The sequence below is a fragment of the Phyllostomus discolor genome, chromosome 10 (assembly GCF_004126475.2).
Source record: "Phyllostomus discolor isolate MPI-MPIP mPhyDis1 chromosome 10, mPhyDis1.pri.v3, whole genome shotgun sequence".
NCBI lineage: Eukaryota > Metazoa > Chordata > Mammalia > Chiroptera > Phyllostomidae > Phyllostomus > Phyllostomus discolor.
Genome location: NC_040912.2, coordinates 52,024,575 through 52,044,350, shown reverse-complemented (window position 1 = coordinate 52,044,350; position 19,776 = coordinate 52,024,575). Strand labels below are relative to the sequence as shown.

At 36.7% G+C, this 19,776-nt stretch overlaps 1 protein-coding gene and 1 long non-coding RNA gene across 2 annotated transcripts in view; both read left to right on the top strand.

The window, feature by feature from the left end:
• VPS41 (VPS41 subunit of HOPS complex) overlaps positions 1-17,171 on the top strand; it is a 221,749-nt gene extending 204,578 nt beyond the window's left edge. Inside the window, 5 exon segments of the mRNA XM_028525988.2 lie at positions 7,442-7,499; positions 7,502-7,540; positions 7,650-7,694; positions 15,483-15,562; positions 16,114-17,171. Coding sequence (XP_028381789.1) covers positions 7,442-7,499; positions 7,502-7,540; positions 7,650-7,694; positions 15,483-15,562; positions 16,114-16,194 — 303 coding nt within the window. The 3' untranslated portion in view covers positions 16,195-17,171.
• On the top strand, positions 7,703-11,077 carry LOC118497127. The gene is made up of 2 exons (XR_004899673.1): positions 7,703-7,928; positions 7,981-11,077. It is a non-coding gene; the product is annotated as an uncharacterized LOC118497127 (long non-coding RNA).
• Positions 17,172-19,776: the final 2,605 nt, after the last annotated feature.

Sequence of the window (19,776 nt, the reverse complement as noted above, 5' to 3'; positions counted from 1 at the left end):
CAGCAAAGTATCAGTATACAAAATTAATATCCAGAAATCAGTTGCATTTTTATATGCCAATAATGAACTATGAAAAAGTTCCCATTCACAATTGTGAACTAAGAAAACAGTCCCATTCACAATTGCGACAAAAAGAATAAAACAGCTAGGAATAAACTTAACCAAGGATGTAAAAGACCTGCATTCAGAAAATTATAAGACACTGAAGAAAGAATTTGAAGATAATACAAATAAGTGGAGCATATGCCATTTTCATTGATAGGAAGAATTAACATTGTTACAGTGTCCATACTACCCAAAGCAATCGATAGGTTCAACACAATTCCTATCAAGATTCCAATGATGTAATTCACAGATCTAGAACAAATATTTCACAAATGTATATGGAACCACAAAAGGTCCCATATAGCAGCAGTGATCCTGAGAAAGAAGAACAAAGTTAGAGGAATCATGCTTCCTAATATCAAACTATACTACAAGGCCATAGTAATCAAAACAGCATGGTACTGGGACAAAAACAGACACATAGATCAATGGAACACAATAAAGCGCTCAGAAATAAACCCACACCTTTACAGGCAATTAATATGCAGCACAGGAGGCAAGCACATACAATGGGCTAAAGGTAGTTTATTCAATAAATGGTTTTGGGAAAATTGGACAGAAACATGCAGAAAAATTAGACTAGACCACATTATACCACACCTAAGAATAAATTCAAAATGGATCATCTACTTAAATGTTAGGCCCCAAACCATAAAAGTCCTAATAGAACACATAGGCAGCAAAGTCTCTGACATTGCTCATAGCAATATGCTACTAGATGTATCTCCTTTGGCAAGGGAAACAAAAGGACCTGAATGGTCACTTCTCCAAAGAGCACATACAGATGGCCAATAGACATAAGAAAAGATGCTCATCGTCACTAATCATTAGAGAAATGCAAATTAAAACAATGAGATATCTTACACTTGTCAGAATGGCTATCATCAATAAATCAACAAACAACAAGTGCTGGTGAGGATGTGGAGAAAAGGGAACGATTTTGTACTGTTGGCAGAAATGCAGACTGGTGCAGCCACTGTGGAAAGCAGGATGGAAATACATCAGAAAATTAAAAAATGGATCTGCCTTTTGACCCATCAATCCCACTTCTGGGAGTATATCTGAAGGAACCCAAAACAGTAATTTGCAAGAACATAAGCACCCCTATGTTCATTGCACCGTTATTTACAATTGCCAAGATACAGAAGCAAACCAAGTGTCCATCAGCAGATGAGTGGATAAAACAACTATGGGACATTTACACAATGGAATACTAATTGGCTATAAAAAAATTTTTTTTACCCATTACAACAATATGGATGGACTTGCAGAACATTATACTAAGTGGAATAAGCCAGTCAGAGAAAGACAAATGCCATATGAGTTCACTCATATCTGGAATCTAATGAACAAAGTGAACTAACAAGGAAAATTGGGACAGATTCTTATAGAGAACAGGATTATAACTAGTGGGAGTGGGAGGTATGAGGTGGAGGGATTAAGAAGAAAAGAAAAAGGACTCATGGACATGGACTACAGTGTGGTAATTGTTGGGGGAGGGGAGTACAAAGGCACCAAATGGCAATGGAAAAAAATATAGTAAAGATGAAATTAAAAGATAAACATCAAAACAAGGCCTTGTAAGTCTATTTAAATTTTTAATATCTAAATTCAATAAGGAGCCCTGCCTGGTGTGGCTCAGTGGATTGAGCGTCAGGCTGAAAGCAAAAGGTCACTGCTTCAATTCCCAGTCCAGGGCATGTGCCTGGATTGCAGGCAGTTTCCTCAAGGCAGGATGCATGAGAGGCAATCACACATTGATGTTTCTCTCCCTCTCTTTGTCCCTCCTTTCCCTTCTGTCTGAAAATAAATAAAATCTTTAAAAAATAAAAAAATCAATAAGGCATAAAAGTTTGTAATCAACTGTCAAGGTCAATGATAAAGATTAAGATTCTAAGAATTCAAGTAAAATACATTTAAAGGAGAGTAAATATAGATATAGTCTATGCTTATAGATATTTGCTTTACTTAACATTGTCAACAGTATGTATACTAGAAATTTATGTTTCTTAACCAGAGAAGATTTAGATTTCTGGATATATGATAGACTAAATTGAATACTCCCTTCCTGTTAAAAAGAATGTTAACTAGGATGTTAAAAATAATTCATTTTTAATTCATAGCTCATCTCCAAAAGGGATAGGAACAGGTACCCAGAAATACTGAGAGCAAATCCAAAGTGGAAGGGAATATTGTTATTATGGTAGTCCTCTAGATAAGCAGAAACCATTTCTAGATTATGGGCTTCTTAAACTTAAATGGGAGCAGGAGAAATGGTCATTGGCCCACCTGAAGTGAGGAACTAAAATCAAATGCCTTCTACAGAGCCTGAGTCTCAAGCCATATTAAATAACTACCCTCTGGTTCTGTGTAGTGACAAGGGAGCTAGCCATCTCCTCACAGGTTAACAAGGGAGAGAAGGTTGGGGAAAAGAATAGCTTACCCATAAGAAATTGGAGGATCTGTGTTTATGCTATCCTGCTTGGGAAAACTCTTCGAGAACCATTGAACCCCTTGATACTTCAAAAAAGCAGAAGTGAAACTACTCAAAATGGTGTGTTTCTTCAGCTAGGACACACAGGACTTTCCATTGATGATGAGCTTACCATAAAAAGAATTATAAATTATATAATGAATGGTAGTCAGGAGATACTATACACAAAATAATAAAAAATGTTGCAACAATCTTCATATTTCCAGGAACTGAAAATAAGACTAATCTCAAAGGCTTTACTAATTAGTCCATTTAAAATAAAGGCATGAAAGAAAAAGTAGATGCCATAATATGAAAGAGAACAATATAATAGAAAATAAGAATAATTGAAAAGAAAAACTAAATAAAAATTGTGTGAGTGTATTCATTAAATTATCAACTGGGCGGACAAGGCAAATAGTAGATTAGATACAGCTGAAAAAAATTAAATAATTCAGAAAAGGATCTGGTTAATCATTTAGCATGCAGCACAGAATAGTTGAGAGATAGAAAATATAAAAGAGCTGTTAACAGAAACATGGATGTTAGAATGAAAATGTCCTCACCAAAGTTCCAAAGGAAAGAATTGAAAGATTAATAAAATAGGAAAACCTCTAACAAAGTTGATCAAGAAAGAAGAAACAAATATCAGAAACAAAGGCAACAGAACTACAGCTACAGATGAGATTTTTAAAACAAAGTAAATGCTACAGTTTATATAAATATAAATCCAATAAACAATTTTCTAGGAAATATAGTACTAAAATTTACTTAAGAGCAAATAAAATAGGCCAGCAGTGTTTAAATAGACTAGTAGTCAAAACATAGCCACAATAAATCATCATTCTATAGACAACTTAGAGATAATCTTTACCACACTTATAAATATAGGCAAGTTTTATTTACATAAATTCTTTCAGAGAACAGAATGGAAAAACTCAGTTCCTCATGGGATGCTAAATCTAATCTTACCAGCATCCCACAAGGACACTATGAAATAATCATAGCCCTCTCTCTTTAACACAAATGTAAAATTCTACATAAATTATTAAACTGAATTGGACCACTTATTTAATTATTAAAAGTAGATACATATCATGTTATCAGTTCTCCCCAAGTAATCATCTATATGTTTAGTAAAATTCTAGTCATGCCAAAAGACCTTATCGGGGTTTTAAATTATATATTAAAAAGTAAAGGGCTAAGATTACCCAAGAAGAAAAAGAGGGTAGATTCATCAGGTATCGGTGCTCAATATGTGGCAACGTAAAATGGTATATAACCACTTTGGAAAACTGTTAGGCAGTTACTTAAAAAATTATACATACACCTACTTCATGACCTAGCCATGTCACTGCTAACTATTTATTTACCCAAGAGGTAAAAAGCAGGTCCACAAAGATTTGTACAAGAATGTTTTCTGTAGCTTTATCCTTAATAGTCCTACACTGGAACAGCCTGAACATCCATCAACAGAATAATACACCTCCAGATTGCTGCCTTTTGTTCACAAAGTGGATGCTGTATCTCCAGGCCTCATGTCCATATTCCAGGCAAGAAGATGTGAGAAAACAAAGGGATTTTTTCCTAGTGGGGCTTTTGTTTTTTTGTGGGAGATGTCTCCCCAGGACTCATTGACCAGATCTGTGTCATATGAACCCCAGCCCGGTGCATATTTTGATAGTTGGACACACTAAACAAAGTTGGAGTGTGTTTGTAAGGAAGGAGGGAGGAAGGTGAAAGCAAGGAAGTGTCAGTTATATCAGTAATACTTTATTTCCTGAAATAAACAAATCTGAAGTAGATGGCAAAGTATTAATAGATTTGTTCAACTTAGGTGGTAGAGACAGTCTATTTTATTTTATTCTGTATAACTTAAACATCTCATATTTTAAAAAGAAAAATAGCACAAAATAATAGAACATAGTACTCAGAATGTGAGTAGCAGTGATGTTATGAGTATGCTGTTTTGGTCATTGGGAAACTGCATGACAGAAGAAAGTACATGTGCCCTAAGTGTGTGAATAACATTAAGTGTTCAAGGACAGAAAGAAGACAGGTGACAGTTGAGACTCCACAGCTGGGAAGATAGGCTGGGCAGATGACCTTAGAATATGGACATGGTCAGAAATCATAAGTGTGAAAGTCAGAAAGAGATGAAGACCCCCTCCTTAAGCAAAATGCTACTGCATCTGACTTTCACTAATTAGTCTCTTACTAAATGTATTCATGGGAAATACCAAGTATTAGCTTTCGAGTGTAAACTCAGTATAAGCAACTGATTTCATGAATCACTGATGTAGTTGCTATTGGGAATCTGTTATGTTGACTAACATAATACCTTGTCGTGTGTCTGGTATTGTAAAACAGTACCTGTGCAATAGTACTATTCTTGTACAAGGTTTCACCACCTCTGATTGCCTTCAGAGTACTACAGATGTTACAGAATAAGTACTTCTTTCCTACAGATGATAGTCTCTTTATATACACTTGTTGGCATCATGTAAATGAAGTTAAAAGGTTTTCATGTTTTTCGATTTGAAGCCTGGGTGGGTTTTGATCAAATGAAGTAGAAAGTAACATACTCAGCTGTATTTGTGTATTTTCTGTTCTCCTGGCTGTGTGCCTCTTAATAATAAAGGTTTCCCTAGAAATATGTTTATGCAGGGCAAACAGATTATACCTATTTTCAAACTGTAAAACTGGTGAAAAACTAGTTCCTCTTAGTTTGCAATTTTTTTGCTGTTTTCTTTTTTAAGTTGTAGATACTGTGGCTTCTCCAATGGTGTCCAGGACTTTTGACATTCTCTGCCACACTAGAATAAGAGTTGTCTTGGGCCACACATTAAATACATGATAACATGTAATCACAAGAAAATCTCATGAGTTTTAAGTAAATTTACAAATTTTTGTTGGCCACATTCATAGCCATCCTGGGTGGCATGCCAGCTGGCAGGCCACAGGTTGGGCACCCCTGTTTCATGTAGTAGACCTAAAACACCCAGTGAGGGTCAGAGCTAGCTCTTTTGGAAACATTTCACCAAGAGGCTATGATTGTTACTATTTTTCTTAAATGTTTATTTTGGTATCAGAGGCTGAGGAATTTTATATTGTTTGCTTACAAATTTTATTGAAGTTACTGACATGAATATTTTTAGATATCTTTTACTATATTTATTTTTTCTGTAGCTTTAATGATGTCAAAGTTTTAATATCTTTTTTAAAATGAATCAGAAAAATTCTATTTCTAATAGCATTTTAAAAATAAAACTTTATACCACACTGCTTCAATTAATGTACTACTATTACTACTAATGTACTACTACTTAAGTACTACTACTACTAAATAGTACTACTATTAGTTATTTCCTGCTCACCAATACTAGACATGGGGGTATAAAACTTTAATCTGGACATCAGGTTTGTGTTCTTGAATATTAGCCTTCATATCATTAGGGTGAAGCCCTCTGGCTTCATTCCCCCAAAGTCAGTGCTCTTTGTGATTTTAGAGGAGCACCTGTTATTGCAGATGACTAAGGATGGAGTTCCAAGTTGGCCAGTCTCTCACTTCCCTTACCTGAAAAACATAAGAAAGCAAATTGTGGTGATGCAAAGCTGGCTGCATGAGGTAGCAGTGTCGTCATGTGGGTTTCCATGGCAGTTACATGGAGTTGCACAGAAGACATTGGGATCCTGCAGACACCTGCCTGAGACCCGCTCAGCCCTTTAGGTCTTCCAAGTATTTTCCCCTCTTTGAAAGCAGGGGAGTTTGGGTTAAAAAAAAATGTCATCTGGCTTAAGCACACCTCATACCAGAGCATCTCTCAATTTCTAATAAAATACCAAAGAACTATCAGAAAAGAGTTGGAACTCACACTATGGCCAACAGAAGGGTTTCAAAAATAAGGTGGGTTGCTGCTTACCGGCCTAAAGCAGGTGGGCAGGTTTTGTTTCCCCAGCTCTACAACATGAAGTTGGTATCAATCCAAACCAGGTGTTTGACCTCTGCTGTCTGCATCCTGACTTTAGAGGGTGCTGAAGTGGTTAGCTTGCATCATTCTTCAGGCAGAGAGTAAGGAAATAAGCCTCTGGAGCAATGAACATGTAGGAAGGAACAACGTACAGTGCTGGAATTGAAGAGTAAGAAAATGACTATCTTGTGACAGAATATGTAATATCTGTGGTCTTTTTTTCACTTGCCAGACACTTCAGACTCATTAAATTTTAGGGTTGATATAGTCCATTACACTAATATACTACATTAATTGCCACATGGTTTGGGTCGGATTTGCAGAGAACGGAACAGTTTGCAACCCTGGAGGGGGCTTAGGACAGAAATCATGTCTGTTTAATTTATTACACCATGTCTTGTGCCTAATATATGATAGAAATCCAGTACAGTAAAACATCTGTGTAGTAAGTAGATGGCTTTATGAAATAAATGATTTTGGAATAGCAGGTTTTCCCTCCTGGGCAAAGATCTGGGGTTTGGAATCAGCAGGTCACATAGGGGCCAAACTCTGTTCCAGAGAATCTGTATTAGGAAGACCTATAAACAATAGAGGTAGTTAATAGAGGGCCTTCTGCGTCAGACTTTGGAATTAGAATTTTTTGTTACAAGCACTGCAGGAACCATGATATGTTGCTAAGAAAAATTGTATAGTCATACCCAAATGGAAGCTAGCAAGGTGGGTCTGACAGAGGTTTGGAGGGAGGAGAGTGCTGTGGGCAGAGCCAGGGTGGGTCTCTTTGAAGTATTTTAATGACACCAGTTTCTGAGGGCCCAAGTGAGAGGGTCCTCCCCCCCATCCCAGATACTTGAATCTTTTTAAGATGGCTTTTCTCTTACAATGTGTGCATTAGATTCTGCTTCGTGAAGGCTGCAAGAAGATTCTGGTAGCTGACTCTCTGTCTTTACTGAAGAAATGCATCGTACTCAGATGAAAGGCATTCTGGTCGATGGTGGGTAAATTGCAATAATCATATGGAACTATATGTCTAGCTTTCAGAAGAGACAGAGCAAGTATAAACCAGAAACACTGTGTAATCTCAAGTGTATGCTTTCTTGCAGAGGAGAACATTTGTGAATCGTGCCTTTCCCCTATTCTTCCATCAGGTAAGATGCTTGGGAGGGGCAAAATCCCCAATATGTGTTAATGATAACTGAAATTTTAAGAAATTATATAACTTTCAAAATAATCCAGTTTACAGAATAATTTCAGCCCACATCTCTACTCAGTTGCCTGCTGATTGTGCCATTCTTTAGAACCAAGGATCTTCAACTGTGGAGTAAGTCAGCATCACCTGACAATGTTTGTTAAAGCCCAGAATGCTGGTCCTACTCACGGAGGTTCCAATTTAGTATTTCCAGGGTAGGACATAAGAATTTGCATTTCTAACAGTTTCCCAAACAATGTGGATGCTACTGGTTCAGGGGCCATTCTTTGCAAAGCACTGCTATGGAGTAAAACAAACTAAATGAAAACTTACTGTCAATGTGTTTAAATTCCAAGGTTGAAGAACAATGTGTGTATGTGGGAAATTTTTTTTATATGGCTTTACCTTTTTTAAAACCTTTTCTCTCCTAATATGGTTTTGGCATCCAAATTACCTCCACATGTCAGTGGAAACATAATTAACCGTGCCCCCCCCCCCATCTAATTGGAATGGTTGATTTCTTAAGAGACATAAACATTTGTTTATAATTTGTGGTTTATTTATCTTCATGTATAATCAAATCATCTTTACACTGGAATAATCTGACATGAGAAGAGGAAAAGTCTGTCATTTAAAAGTAGAAATTAAAGACATTGTCAGGATACTAAAAAATCTTTCTTGTTGTTTTAATATAAATTCATCTTAGAGAAATACTGATGATCTAGTTGATGTAGCCATTTACTTAGCTATAAGGGATTATTTAATATGGCAGGAGCATGAGAAGTTTTTTCCACTTAGGGCCTTTTCTAGAAGAAATAAATACGTTTGGATTTTACTGTTTATGTTACAAACGCAGTGGGCACAGGGAAAGAAGTGAGCTTCCATAGTGTTTTAGGCAGCATTTAACAGAAAGAGACTGTATACACTGGCACTGTACAGTTAGATTAAATTCTGCAGAAGTGAGATACAATGCAAGGTCATAGCCTACAGTTTAACCAAGTTCTGCCCTGAAATCAGAAGATGGTCTTGACAAAGATAGTAGGTGAACAGGCAGAAAGCATTTTCATAAAGCCACAAAACTGACCTCACTATGTGGAATGTAACAATTCTGTGTAGGAGCAGGGTTCAGGAGGAGAGGATGCATAAACTGTACTGGCTTCTAATATGGTTAATATGTTAAACATGGATAAATTTGCTTATGGAACTGTCCCCAGTTTGTTGTTGTAGTAAATGGCATAAAAGCCAAGCAAGTAACCTGTGACTCACATGGCAACATGAATAGAATATCTATTTTTCATTTGACTACCACCCCAACTCAGGAATGCATTATAAATAAGCAATCCTCCTAAAGCAGTTGGTTTAACTACAGCTGGATTTTCATTAAGACTGGTTTTGACTGCTGAATACACAATACAGTATACAGATGATGTATTATGGAATTGTACACTTGGAACCTCTATAATTTTATAACCAGTGTCACTGCAGTAAATTCAAATTAATTTTATAAAAAGTATGCTAACAGATGGGCAAAAAGGACTGTTTAAGATATAGATTCAAGATGGCAACAATGGTAGAACACTGGAACTCACCTCCTTCTACAAGCAACTAAATATACACATACATAGAGAGCAGTTACTCCTGAGAGACGAGTGCTGAATGAACAGCTTCTGACCAACAAACTAGAAAAAGAGACCAAATGGAAAAAACTGGGAAACAGGAAGCTCTCCGGCAGCTATGGAAATGTCTGGGCCAGGGGCCTAGTGAGCACCATTGCTTAAATTTCATACCACTTCCCACCCCACAGCTCCATTTGGTGGCCAGGAGCTATATTCAAGTGCTCTGGCCCAACTGCAAGGTACCACACCGTATTCCCTGACACGTCACTTGAGCTCTTTCAGCTCCAGACAAAGTTGCTTCACCTGGCCTCCCCACCTAGAGCTGCTCTAGCACTATAGGCGAGGGCCCTGGACACCGTAGGCTCTTGTTTGCTCCAGCTGGCCTGCCAAAACCACCCAGCAGACACACCCTACAGAGAGGTATTTCTATACAAGGCCACTGCTTTCATGACTGGGAGAGATGGCTATTTTGTCTTTATATAACAAAATAGAAAATCAAACTAAACGAAAAAATCAGAATAATACCTCTCAGATGAAGGAATAAGAAAAATCTCCAGAAGAAAATTCTAAGGACATGGAGGCAAGTAATTTTCCAGTAGCCAATTCAAAGAACCAATCATAAGGATGCTCACCAACTTGAGAGTGAAATGAGGAATTTACAGAGCACTTCAACAAAAAACTTAGAAAGCATAACAAAGAACCAGGTAGAACTGAAGAACACAATAATTAAAATGAAAATACATAAATAATAGGTTAGCTTATACAGAGAATGAATCAGTGACCTGGAAAACAGACTAGTGGAAATTGATCAGGAACAGTAAAAAGAAAAAAGATTTTAAAAAACAAAAGATAGTTTAAAGAACCTCTGGGATAACATCAAGCACATAGACATTTACATTTATAGAGGTCCCAGAAGGAAAGGAAAGAACAGAAACTTTATTTAAAGAAATAACAGCTGAAAACTTTCCTAACCTGCAAAAGGAAATACACATCCAGGTTCAGGAGCGCAGAGAATTCCAAATAAGATAAAACCAAAGAGACCCACACAAAGACATATAGTAATTATATTGGCAAAGTATAAAGTGACAGTCTTAAAAAAGGAAACAACTTATACAAAGGAAACCCCAAAAGGCTGATTTCTCAGCCTCAACTTTCCAGACCAGGAGGAGTGGCAAGACATATTTAAAGTACTGAAAGAAAGGAACCTATGAACCTACAACCTATAATAATTTTACCCAGCAAGGTAATTCAGAACTGAAGATGAGAAGAGTTTCCCGACAAACAGAAAATACAGGAATTCATCACCATAAACCAGTCTACAAGAAATGTTATAGGGTCTTCTTTAAGTAAAAAGGAAAGACACTAACCAGAAATAAGAAAATACGAGAAAAGAAAAATATCACAGGTAAAGCCAAATAGTTAATAAATGTAGCAAATCAGACATTTAAAAGCTACTGCCTTTTGGTCAAAAAATAAAAGTGCCAAACTCAACTCAAACTACAATAAGTAGTTCAAAGATACATAACACAAAAACATCTAAAATATGACATCAAAAACTTAAAGCATGGAGAGGGGTATACACATATAGTCCTTTTAGAGTATATTCAGATTTAAATATCTATCAGCTTAAAATAAACTGCTATACATATAGAATGATATACATAAACCTAATGGCAACCACAAACCAAAAACCTACAAAAGACACAAAGAATAAAGAGAACAGAACTCAAACAAAAAACTAAAGAAAATCAGCAAACCACAAGGGAAAAGAACAAGAGAAGAAAAAGAAAGAACACAACTATAAAAACAACCAAAAACATTTACAAATGGCAATAAGCACATAGTTATCATAATTAATTTAAGTGTAAAATGTAGTGAATGCTCAAATAAAAGAGAGTGGTGCTATGGCTGGCGTGGCTTAATGGTTTGAGCATTGGCCTGTGAACAGAAAGGTTGCCAGTTCGATCCCCAGTCAGAGCACATGCCTGGGTTGTGGGCCAGGTCCCCAGTTGGTGGCACGCAAGAGGCAACAAGTCAATGTTTCTCTCCCTCTCTTTCTCCATCCCTACACTTGCTCTAAAAAATAAATACATGAAATAGAAAATACTTTTAAAAAAGACACAGAGGGGATGAATAATTAAAAACATGACTCATCTATATGCTGCCTACAAGGGTCTTCAAATCAAGGGCACACAGACTGAAAGTTAAGGATGGTAAGAGATGTTTCATGCAATTAGAAATGAAAAGATAGCTGGGGTAGCAATACTCATATCAGACTAAATAGACTTTAGAATATGTAACAAAAGGCAAAAGACATACATAATTGTAAAATGGTCAATCAAAAAAAAAGTCTATAACAACCACAAATATCTGTGACCCAACATTGAAGAAACTAAATATATAAAGCAAATGTTAATAGATAGATGAAAGGAGAAATTCAGTAATAGGAGGATACTTTAATACTCCACTCTCATCAATAGATAGATCATTGAGACAAAATTAATAAGGAAATAATAGCTTTAAGTGTCACATTAGACCAGGTCAACTTAATAGATATTTATAGAACATTTCATCCAAAAACTTGAGAATAGAATACACAATTTTTCAAGTGCAATTTTTCTTTTCTGGATCCTTCTCCAGAATAGATCACATATTGGGCCATATAGCAAGCCTTAGTAAATTCAGAGAGATTGAAATCATTATCAAGCATCTTTTCCAGCTGCAATGGCATGACAGTAGAAATCAACTATGGAAAGAAAACTGGGAAAAAAACCACACAAATACATGAAAACTAAAGTACATGAAAACTAACAGCCAGTGGATCAAAGAAATCAAATAGGTATTCAAAATCACCTTGACACAAATGAAGATAAAAACACCAATTTTCTAAACACACTATGGAAGGCAACAAAAACACTTCTAAGTTGGATATTCATAGCTATACAGGCCTACAACAGGAAACAAGAAAAATCCCAAATAAACCATCTAACTCTACATCTATGAGAACTGGGGGGTGGGGGAAGAACAAATAAAACCCAAAGTAAACAGTGGGAGGGAAATAATTAAGATTGGAATGGAAATAAACAAAATAGAAATTTAAAAAACAATTGAAAAGTTCAGTGAAACTAAGAGTTGGTTATTTGAAAAGATAAAATTAAACCTTTAACCAATTCATTCAAGAATAAAGGAAAGAGAAGCCAGTAAATAAAATCATAAATGAAAGAGAAGTTAACAACTTACACCACAGAAATACAAAGAGTCATTAAACAATACTTTGAAAAATTATATGCCAACAAACTTGACACATAATGGATAAATTTCTTACAAGACAGGAAGAAATAACAAATCTAAACAGACCAGTTACTAGTAATGAAATTGAGCAAATAATCAAAAACTCCCAACAAATAAAGTCCTGGACCAGATGGCTTCACAGGGGAATTCTACCACATATTTAAAGAAGAATTAATACTCATTCTTCTTAAAACTATTTTAAAAATGAACAGTAAAAGAAACACTTCCAAATTCAACCAAAGACATTACAAAAAAAAGGAAATTAGAGGCCAGTATGCTTGATGAACATAGATGCAGAAATTTTCAACAAAATACTAGTAAACCAGATGAAGTATACATTAAGGGGATCATGCCCCATGACCAAGTATGATTATTCCAAGGATGCAAGGAGGCTTCATATATGTAAATCAATCAACCCCAGTAACAAAATGAAAGATGGAAATGATAGGATCATCTCAGTAGAGGCAGAAAAAAGGATTTGACAAACTTTAACATCCTTTTCTGATAAAAACTCCTCTCAACAAAGTGGGTATAGAAAGAAGATACCTCAATATTATAAAAACTATATATGACACACCCACAGCTGATACTGTACTCAGTAGTGAAAAAGCTGAAAGCCTTTCCTCTAAGATCAGAAATAAGACAAGGATGCTATTACCACTTCTATTCAACATAGCCCTGGAAGTCCTAACCAGAACAATCAGACAGGGAAAAGGAAATGAAGGCATCTAACTCAGAAAGGAAGAAATAAAACTCTTATTATTTGCAGATAGCATGATACTTTACATAGAATACCCTAAAGACCCTACCAAGAAACTATTAGAATTAATAAGTGAATTCAGTAAAATTTCAGGATAGAAAAATCATACATAATTTTTTACTGTTTCATTAACCAGTAATGAATTAATTTCTCCAAAAGGAGAATTAAGAAAATCCTATTACAATTACATTAAAAAAAAAAACCCTCAGAATAAATTTAACCAAGAGGTGAAAGACCTGTCCTGAGAGAACTGTGAGATATTAAAAGAAATTGAAGAAGATAACAAATAAATGGAATTCCACTCATGGAGTGGAAAGATTAGTAATCGTAAAATGTCTTTACTACTATCTTAAGTCATTTACAGATGCACTACAATCCTTATTAAAATGCCAGTGGCCCTGGCTGGTGTAGCTCAGTGGATTGAGCGCGGGCTGGGAACCAAAGTGTCCCAGGTTGGATTCCCAGCCAGGGTACATGTCTGGGTTGCAGGCCATAACCCCCAGCAAACCGCACACTGATGTCTGTCTGTCTGTCTGTCTCTCTCTCTATCTCTCTCTATCTCCCTCCCTTCCCTCTCTAAAAATAAATAAATAAATACATACATACATACATACATACATACATAAATAAATAAAAATGCCAGTGGCATATTTCTTTGAACAAGTAATCCAGAAATGTACATGAAACCACAAAAGGCCCTGCCTGAAAAAGAACAAAGGGAAAGGTGACATGCTCCCAGATTTCAAACTACTACAGAACTAAATGATCAAAGCAGTGCATACTGGCATAAAAACAGACATATAGATCAATGGAATAAAATAGCCCAGAAATAAACTCTTGCTTATATGATCAATTAATCTATAACAAAGGAAGCAAAAATATACAATGCGTTAAAACAGTCTCATTAAGTAAAAGGTGTTGGGAAAACTGGACATATACATGCAAAAAAAGTGAAATGGGGCCACTTTCTAAATTGGACCATATACAAAATAAACTCCAAATGGATTAAAGACTTAAGTTTAAGACCTGAAACTCTAGAAGAAAACATACACAATAAACTCTTTGACGTTGCTCTTAGCAGTATCTTTTGGAATGTGTACAACAACAACAAAATTAACAAGTGGGACTACATCAAACTGAAAAATTTTTAAACTGTGAAGGAAATCATAAACAAAATAAAAAGAACCTACTGAATGGGAGAAGATACTCGCAAATGATATGTCCAATAAGAGTTTAATATCTAAAATGTATAAGGTACTTACACAACTTAACACTAAGAAAACCAAACAGTCTGATTAAAAAATGGGCAGAGGACCTCATTATACGTTTCTCTCAGGAGGACATATACAGATATCTAACAGAAATATGGAAAGATGCTCAATATCACTAATCATCAGGGAAATACAAAATAAAACCACAATGAGATATCACCATCACATATGTCAGAATGGCTATCATCAAATAATCGATGAATAACAAGTTTTGGCCAGGATGTGGAAAACAGGGAACACTTTTGTACTGTTGGGATTATAAATCAGTGCAGCCATTGTGGAAAAAAAAGTATGGATATTCCTTGAAAAAAAAATTAAAAATAGAGTTGCTGAATGATCCAGCAGTTCCACTACTTGGTATTGATCTGAAAGAAACATGAATTCAAAAAGACTTAGGTACCCCCTATGTTCATTGCAGCATTATTTACAATAGCAAAGATATAGAAGCTACCTAGTTTTCCATCAATAAATAGATGAATGGATAAAGAAGATGTGGGATATCCAATGGCATATTAGTCATAAAAAAAACAAAAACAAATCTTGCCATTTGCAACAGTATGGATGTACCTAGAGGGTATTATATTATGCTAAGTGAAGTCAGAAAGAAAAGGAAAATATCATATAATTTCACTAATATGTGGAATCTCTTAAAAAAAATGAATAAACAAAACACAGCTACATAGAAAAAAACTGACGGTTGCCAAAGGGAAGGGTATGAGAGAATGGGGGAAAAAAAAAGACTGGTTTTGTAAGTTTCCGATCTGCTTGTTGCATTGAGTCCTTCTCTCTTTTCTGCCCTCTGCCCCCAGACGCAGCTAAGCCCTTCAGTGTGGTGGTCTTCCATTGCCGGCATATGTTCCACAAGGAGTGCCTGCCTGTGCCCAGCATGGTGAGTTGGCAGCTAGCCACCATTAACTAAAGAGAAATTGATGCAGTCAATTCTGTAGATGTGCTCAAATTGTAGCCTGTCATCCTATGGTTCCCTGAGTTCCCAAAATTATAGTTTTATATCATGTTAGGAAAATTAATTCATTTAATACTTAAACATAAAAATGTTATTAAACTAAGCATTATAAAATCATATTCATTGAAGTGATTTACTCAGGTAAAATTGATGACTGTTGAGCTATGGAGACATGATACAGTAAGAACCATTGTATGTTTTGTACAGCTCTCAACCTAATTTCTGCATCATGACCCTGCTCTCTTTTAGTGTCATGTTCCTCTCTGTCACATTGGACTTGTTTTTCTGTGGGGTGTTCTTTGAATAACAGCTATTCTAAATGGAATCCTATGTGAATCAGCAATAATCTCAAGGAAAAGAAATGACATTTCATAGCATCCTCCTTGTCCCCTGACTGATGCTCCCATAATATTTCTGAATATGAAAGTAGAAACAAAAGGGTTTTTTTTAATCTGTGTTTTTAAATTATATTTTAGACCTCTCCTGCACAGTTCTGCAACATCTGCAGCGCTAAGCACCGTGGACCAGGAAGTGCCATTTTGGAGATGAAAAAATAGCTCTGTTCCATTGTCAGTATCTTCCTGACCACTCTTTTTGAAGATAGTGTTTGCAACAACAGAAGCATTTGCTGAGTTTTGTATGTTTATGTTATGCTCAGAAAAACTTTTGTCATCTTTACCTGTCTACTAGAGTTTTCTCTTTGCAGTTAATAAAGATGTTAGATTTTCCCCATCCATGCATGAAATAGTTGGATTCAGTCAATATTTCATCATTTGTTTGGCTCACTCTTTATTGAGGAATGGAAACATCAGTTTGGGAATTAGAAATTTTTAGATCATAGTAAAATTGTTCATTCCTAAAGTGAACTGTCAAGGGTCATCCACAGCTGTCTAAGCATTGCCCATGTTGCTGTCCAGCCAGCTCCTGCTGCATTGGACCTTGGTTTGTATGCTCTTTAGTTCTTGCATATGAGTTTGTCTTTTGTAATGTCATCAGCTATTGTTATTATGTCAATAGGTGTTTAATGAAACATTGTGCACACTGTCACTCAGTGGCATCTGCGTGACATGAGCATGCTGATGTCATGCAGTTTCATGTTGACTGATCACATGTTCTATGTATCCCAATGACTAGCAGTGGTCCTGGCAGGCACTCAGCATTTGTTGATTAAATAAATGTTAGCTCTCCCCACATGGAAGACTCTTTATTTATTGGGTTGAACAGCTTCAGTCAAGAATTCTGGCACCCTCTTGAGGAACAGAACAGACTCCCAGCACCCTAGAATGTGATGGGTTGTGTTTAGGTTTTGCCCAACCAGAGGAAATGAGTCCTACTATAGATACTCTGAAGGATTCTCAGGAGAAATGGGACTGTCTGATGCCAGAGGATGGGCTTAATGATGTTTTTCTTCTCTGGTGCTTTCTTTGCCCTTGTATAACTTAGCATAGGATAGAGAGAGAGAATGGAAACCTGTGACTGTTTTCTTGTTATTAGCTTCATCTATACTGGGATATATTGCCAGCCTTTAAAGGGTGAAAAAACATGAAAAATATATACTCAATGTCCCCACTCTCTTAGTTCCATGGAGAGAAATAAATGCAGCTTTCTGCTTCAGTTTTTTGGTGAAGAGGGCAGGATGCTAATGAGTACTGAGCACATACCAACCCCAATATTGGTGCAGGCATTTCCCTTAGCAACAACTTACTTAATTCTCATGGAACCCCAAGAAGAAGGTATTATATCCCTCAGTCTGCTGGTGAAGAAACCAAAATGTAGAGATGTTATCACAGTGGCAGAGGTGACTGCCTTCAGAACACAAGGCTCCACTTTGAACAATCATAGGGCCAAACTCTGAGGAAATGTGCTGAACAATCATAGGGCCAAACTCTGAGGAAATGTGCAGTGCATCTCATTGCATTGTTGTTAAAAAGGATATTTTCTATTAGATAACAGACTCTTTCTGGTATTCTTAAATATTTAGAACTGGAAATTCCTTTGTTGTTACTGAATGTAACTCTCAGTCATCTCAGTATTCTCTTCTTCCAAGACTAGTGGTCTCTCTGCTACAAAGTTAGTTTTCAGTTTTGTTTTTGTTTTTTGTTTTTGTTTTAACCAAAGAAGCCCTTCCATCACAATAAAAACAACAACAAAAAATGAACAAACTCACAAGTAAATCTAATGGGGTTTTTTTTTGAGATGTGCAGTGTACTGATAATGCACGAACCAGGATACACAGGTGGTGGATGCAGCACCAAATGGCAGCTGCCATTCTTCTCACTGTTCTTTTTTTTTTTTTTAAGATTTTATTTATTTATTTTGAGAGAGAGAGAGAGAGAGAAACATCAATGTGCGGTTGCTGGGGGTTATGGCCTGCAACCCAGGCATGTACCCTGGCTGGGAATCGAACCTGGAACACTTTGGTTCCCAGCCCGCGCTCAATCCACTGAGCTATGCCAGCCAGGGCTAGTAAACCTAATTTGAATCAGAAATAGAAAGCTAAGCTACTTCCACTTATATTAGAAAAGAAGAACGTCATTGCAAAGTGCATGTTTCGTATCCTCCCTGAAAGAAAGCCATTCTCTGAGTGTGAAACAGCCAAGTTCAAAGTTGTTTTGTGATAGCAGTTTCATTTTGCATTTTTTAGCTAAAAGGATTTTATAAACTAGTTTGTTCATCTTTGAGAATCTTTGAGTTCTCAATAAATATCTCAATCATTATTTTAAAGTAAACTTCGAGTAAATAAAAGTATACACATTTCTCAGTTTATTATAAAGTTCCCTCTCAGTAACACTAAATATAGAATATTAGGTGTGTGCATATGTGTGTAGGAGACATTTCTATGTGCTATATCACACCAGCTTATTTTGTTTTCTAAACTTAAGACTGGGCTATTAAAACTCCACCAATTTTGATACTAAACAGTAACTTTCACTTCCCAAACACTTATTTCTGGACTCTTTGTTGATTGTCACTTTATAAAACTTGGAAAGAAGTGCCTTCCTCTTTTCTGATGCAGTGCAGGCTTTGGGATGATTAGGACCACTGTGGTATCAGTAGTAAAGATAAGACAGGAGGCAGAATGAAAAACAGCCTCCAGAAGCAGCTAGTTAGCTAGCCAGTCCCCAGTCCTTTCTTTACATTCACCCAGAATGGTTGTTCTGAAATGAAAATGTCATTCCTCTTCAAACCTCAGTAATGTACTGCATGTGAAAGGGCTTTTGGATTTGAACCAGTCAACCCATTGCATTTCACTTGGCAGCCTCATTTTTATCACTCCCTGAACTGTGGCCATTAGAGGTTGGCGAGGAAGGGGGTCCCTTATCTCACCCCTCACCACTGCTGTCCTTCACCCCACAGTACTCCGCTCAGTGTGGCACATTGTTTACTCCAACCTCTTCAGACTGGATAGACCTCTTACTTGTCCTCATAGAGCACCCAGGGCTCCATCTGCCTTTGTCACACTACACTGCAGTTATCTTGAAGCAAGCATAATCTCAGTCCACAAACTCAGATCGATAAAAGGACAATGTTTAAATCTTGTCAAGTCTTTAGTATACCTAGTGGCCTAAATTTCATCTCAGTTCATTCTGAAATGAGATAAATCAGGCTTTTCTAGGTAGTTCAGGGACTCCTGTGTTACCTGTAAGTTTTGGAGTGATAGTAGGGATGATCCCATTGGTCCACTATCAATGAGGATATGGCATATGGATATCAGTTAACCTCTGTCCATACTGGCATTGGTTGAAATGCCATCATCCCACAGCCTTCTGTCACCTGCATCCGCTCCCCAAGTCAGCAGCCGCAGTTAATCTCAGTCCTTGGTTCTTGTACTACCCTGCTGTTTCTAACCTCCAGCCACCAACCCTCTTCAGACGCCCACCTCTGTCTGCCTTGTGGCTCTGGTGCTCTGAGAAATTCTTGCCAACCAAGTTGGTCTTTATTGCTTCCTCACCATCCATGCCCCTGGAAAAGTTTGGAGAAGGTGGACATTTGGTTTACAAGACTTGCTACCTCTCAAAAGAAATGGAAAGTAGGGACCTTCTGCTTGCAAAGCTCCAAACCTCTGCTGGGTCTACCTGTACACCATCTCCCAAACCCTGCCCCAAGAGCTAAGTTCCAGAGTATGGAGCAAGGTGCCC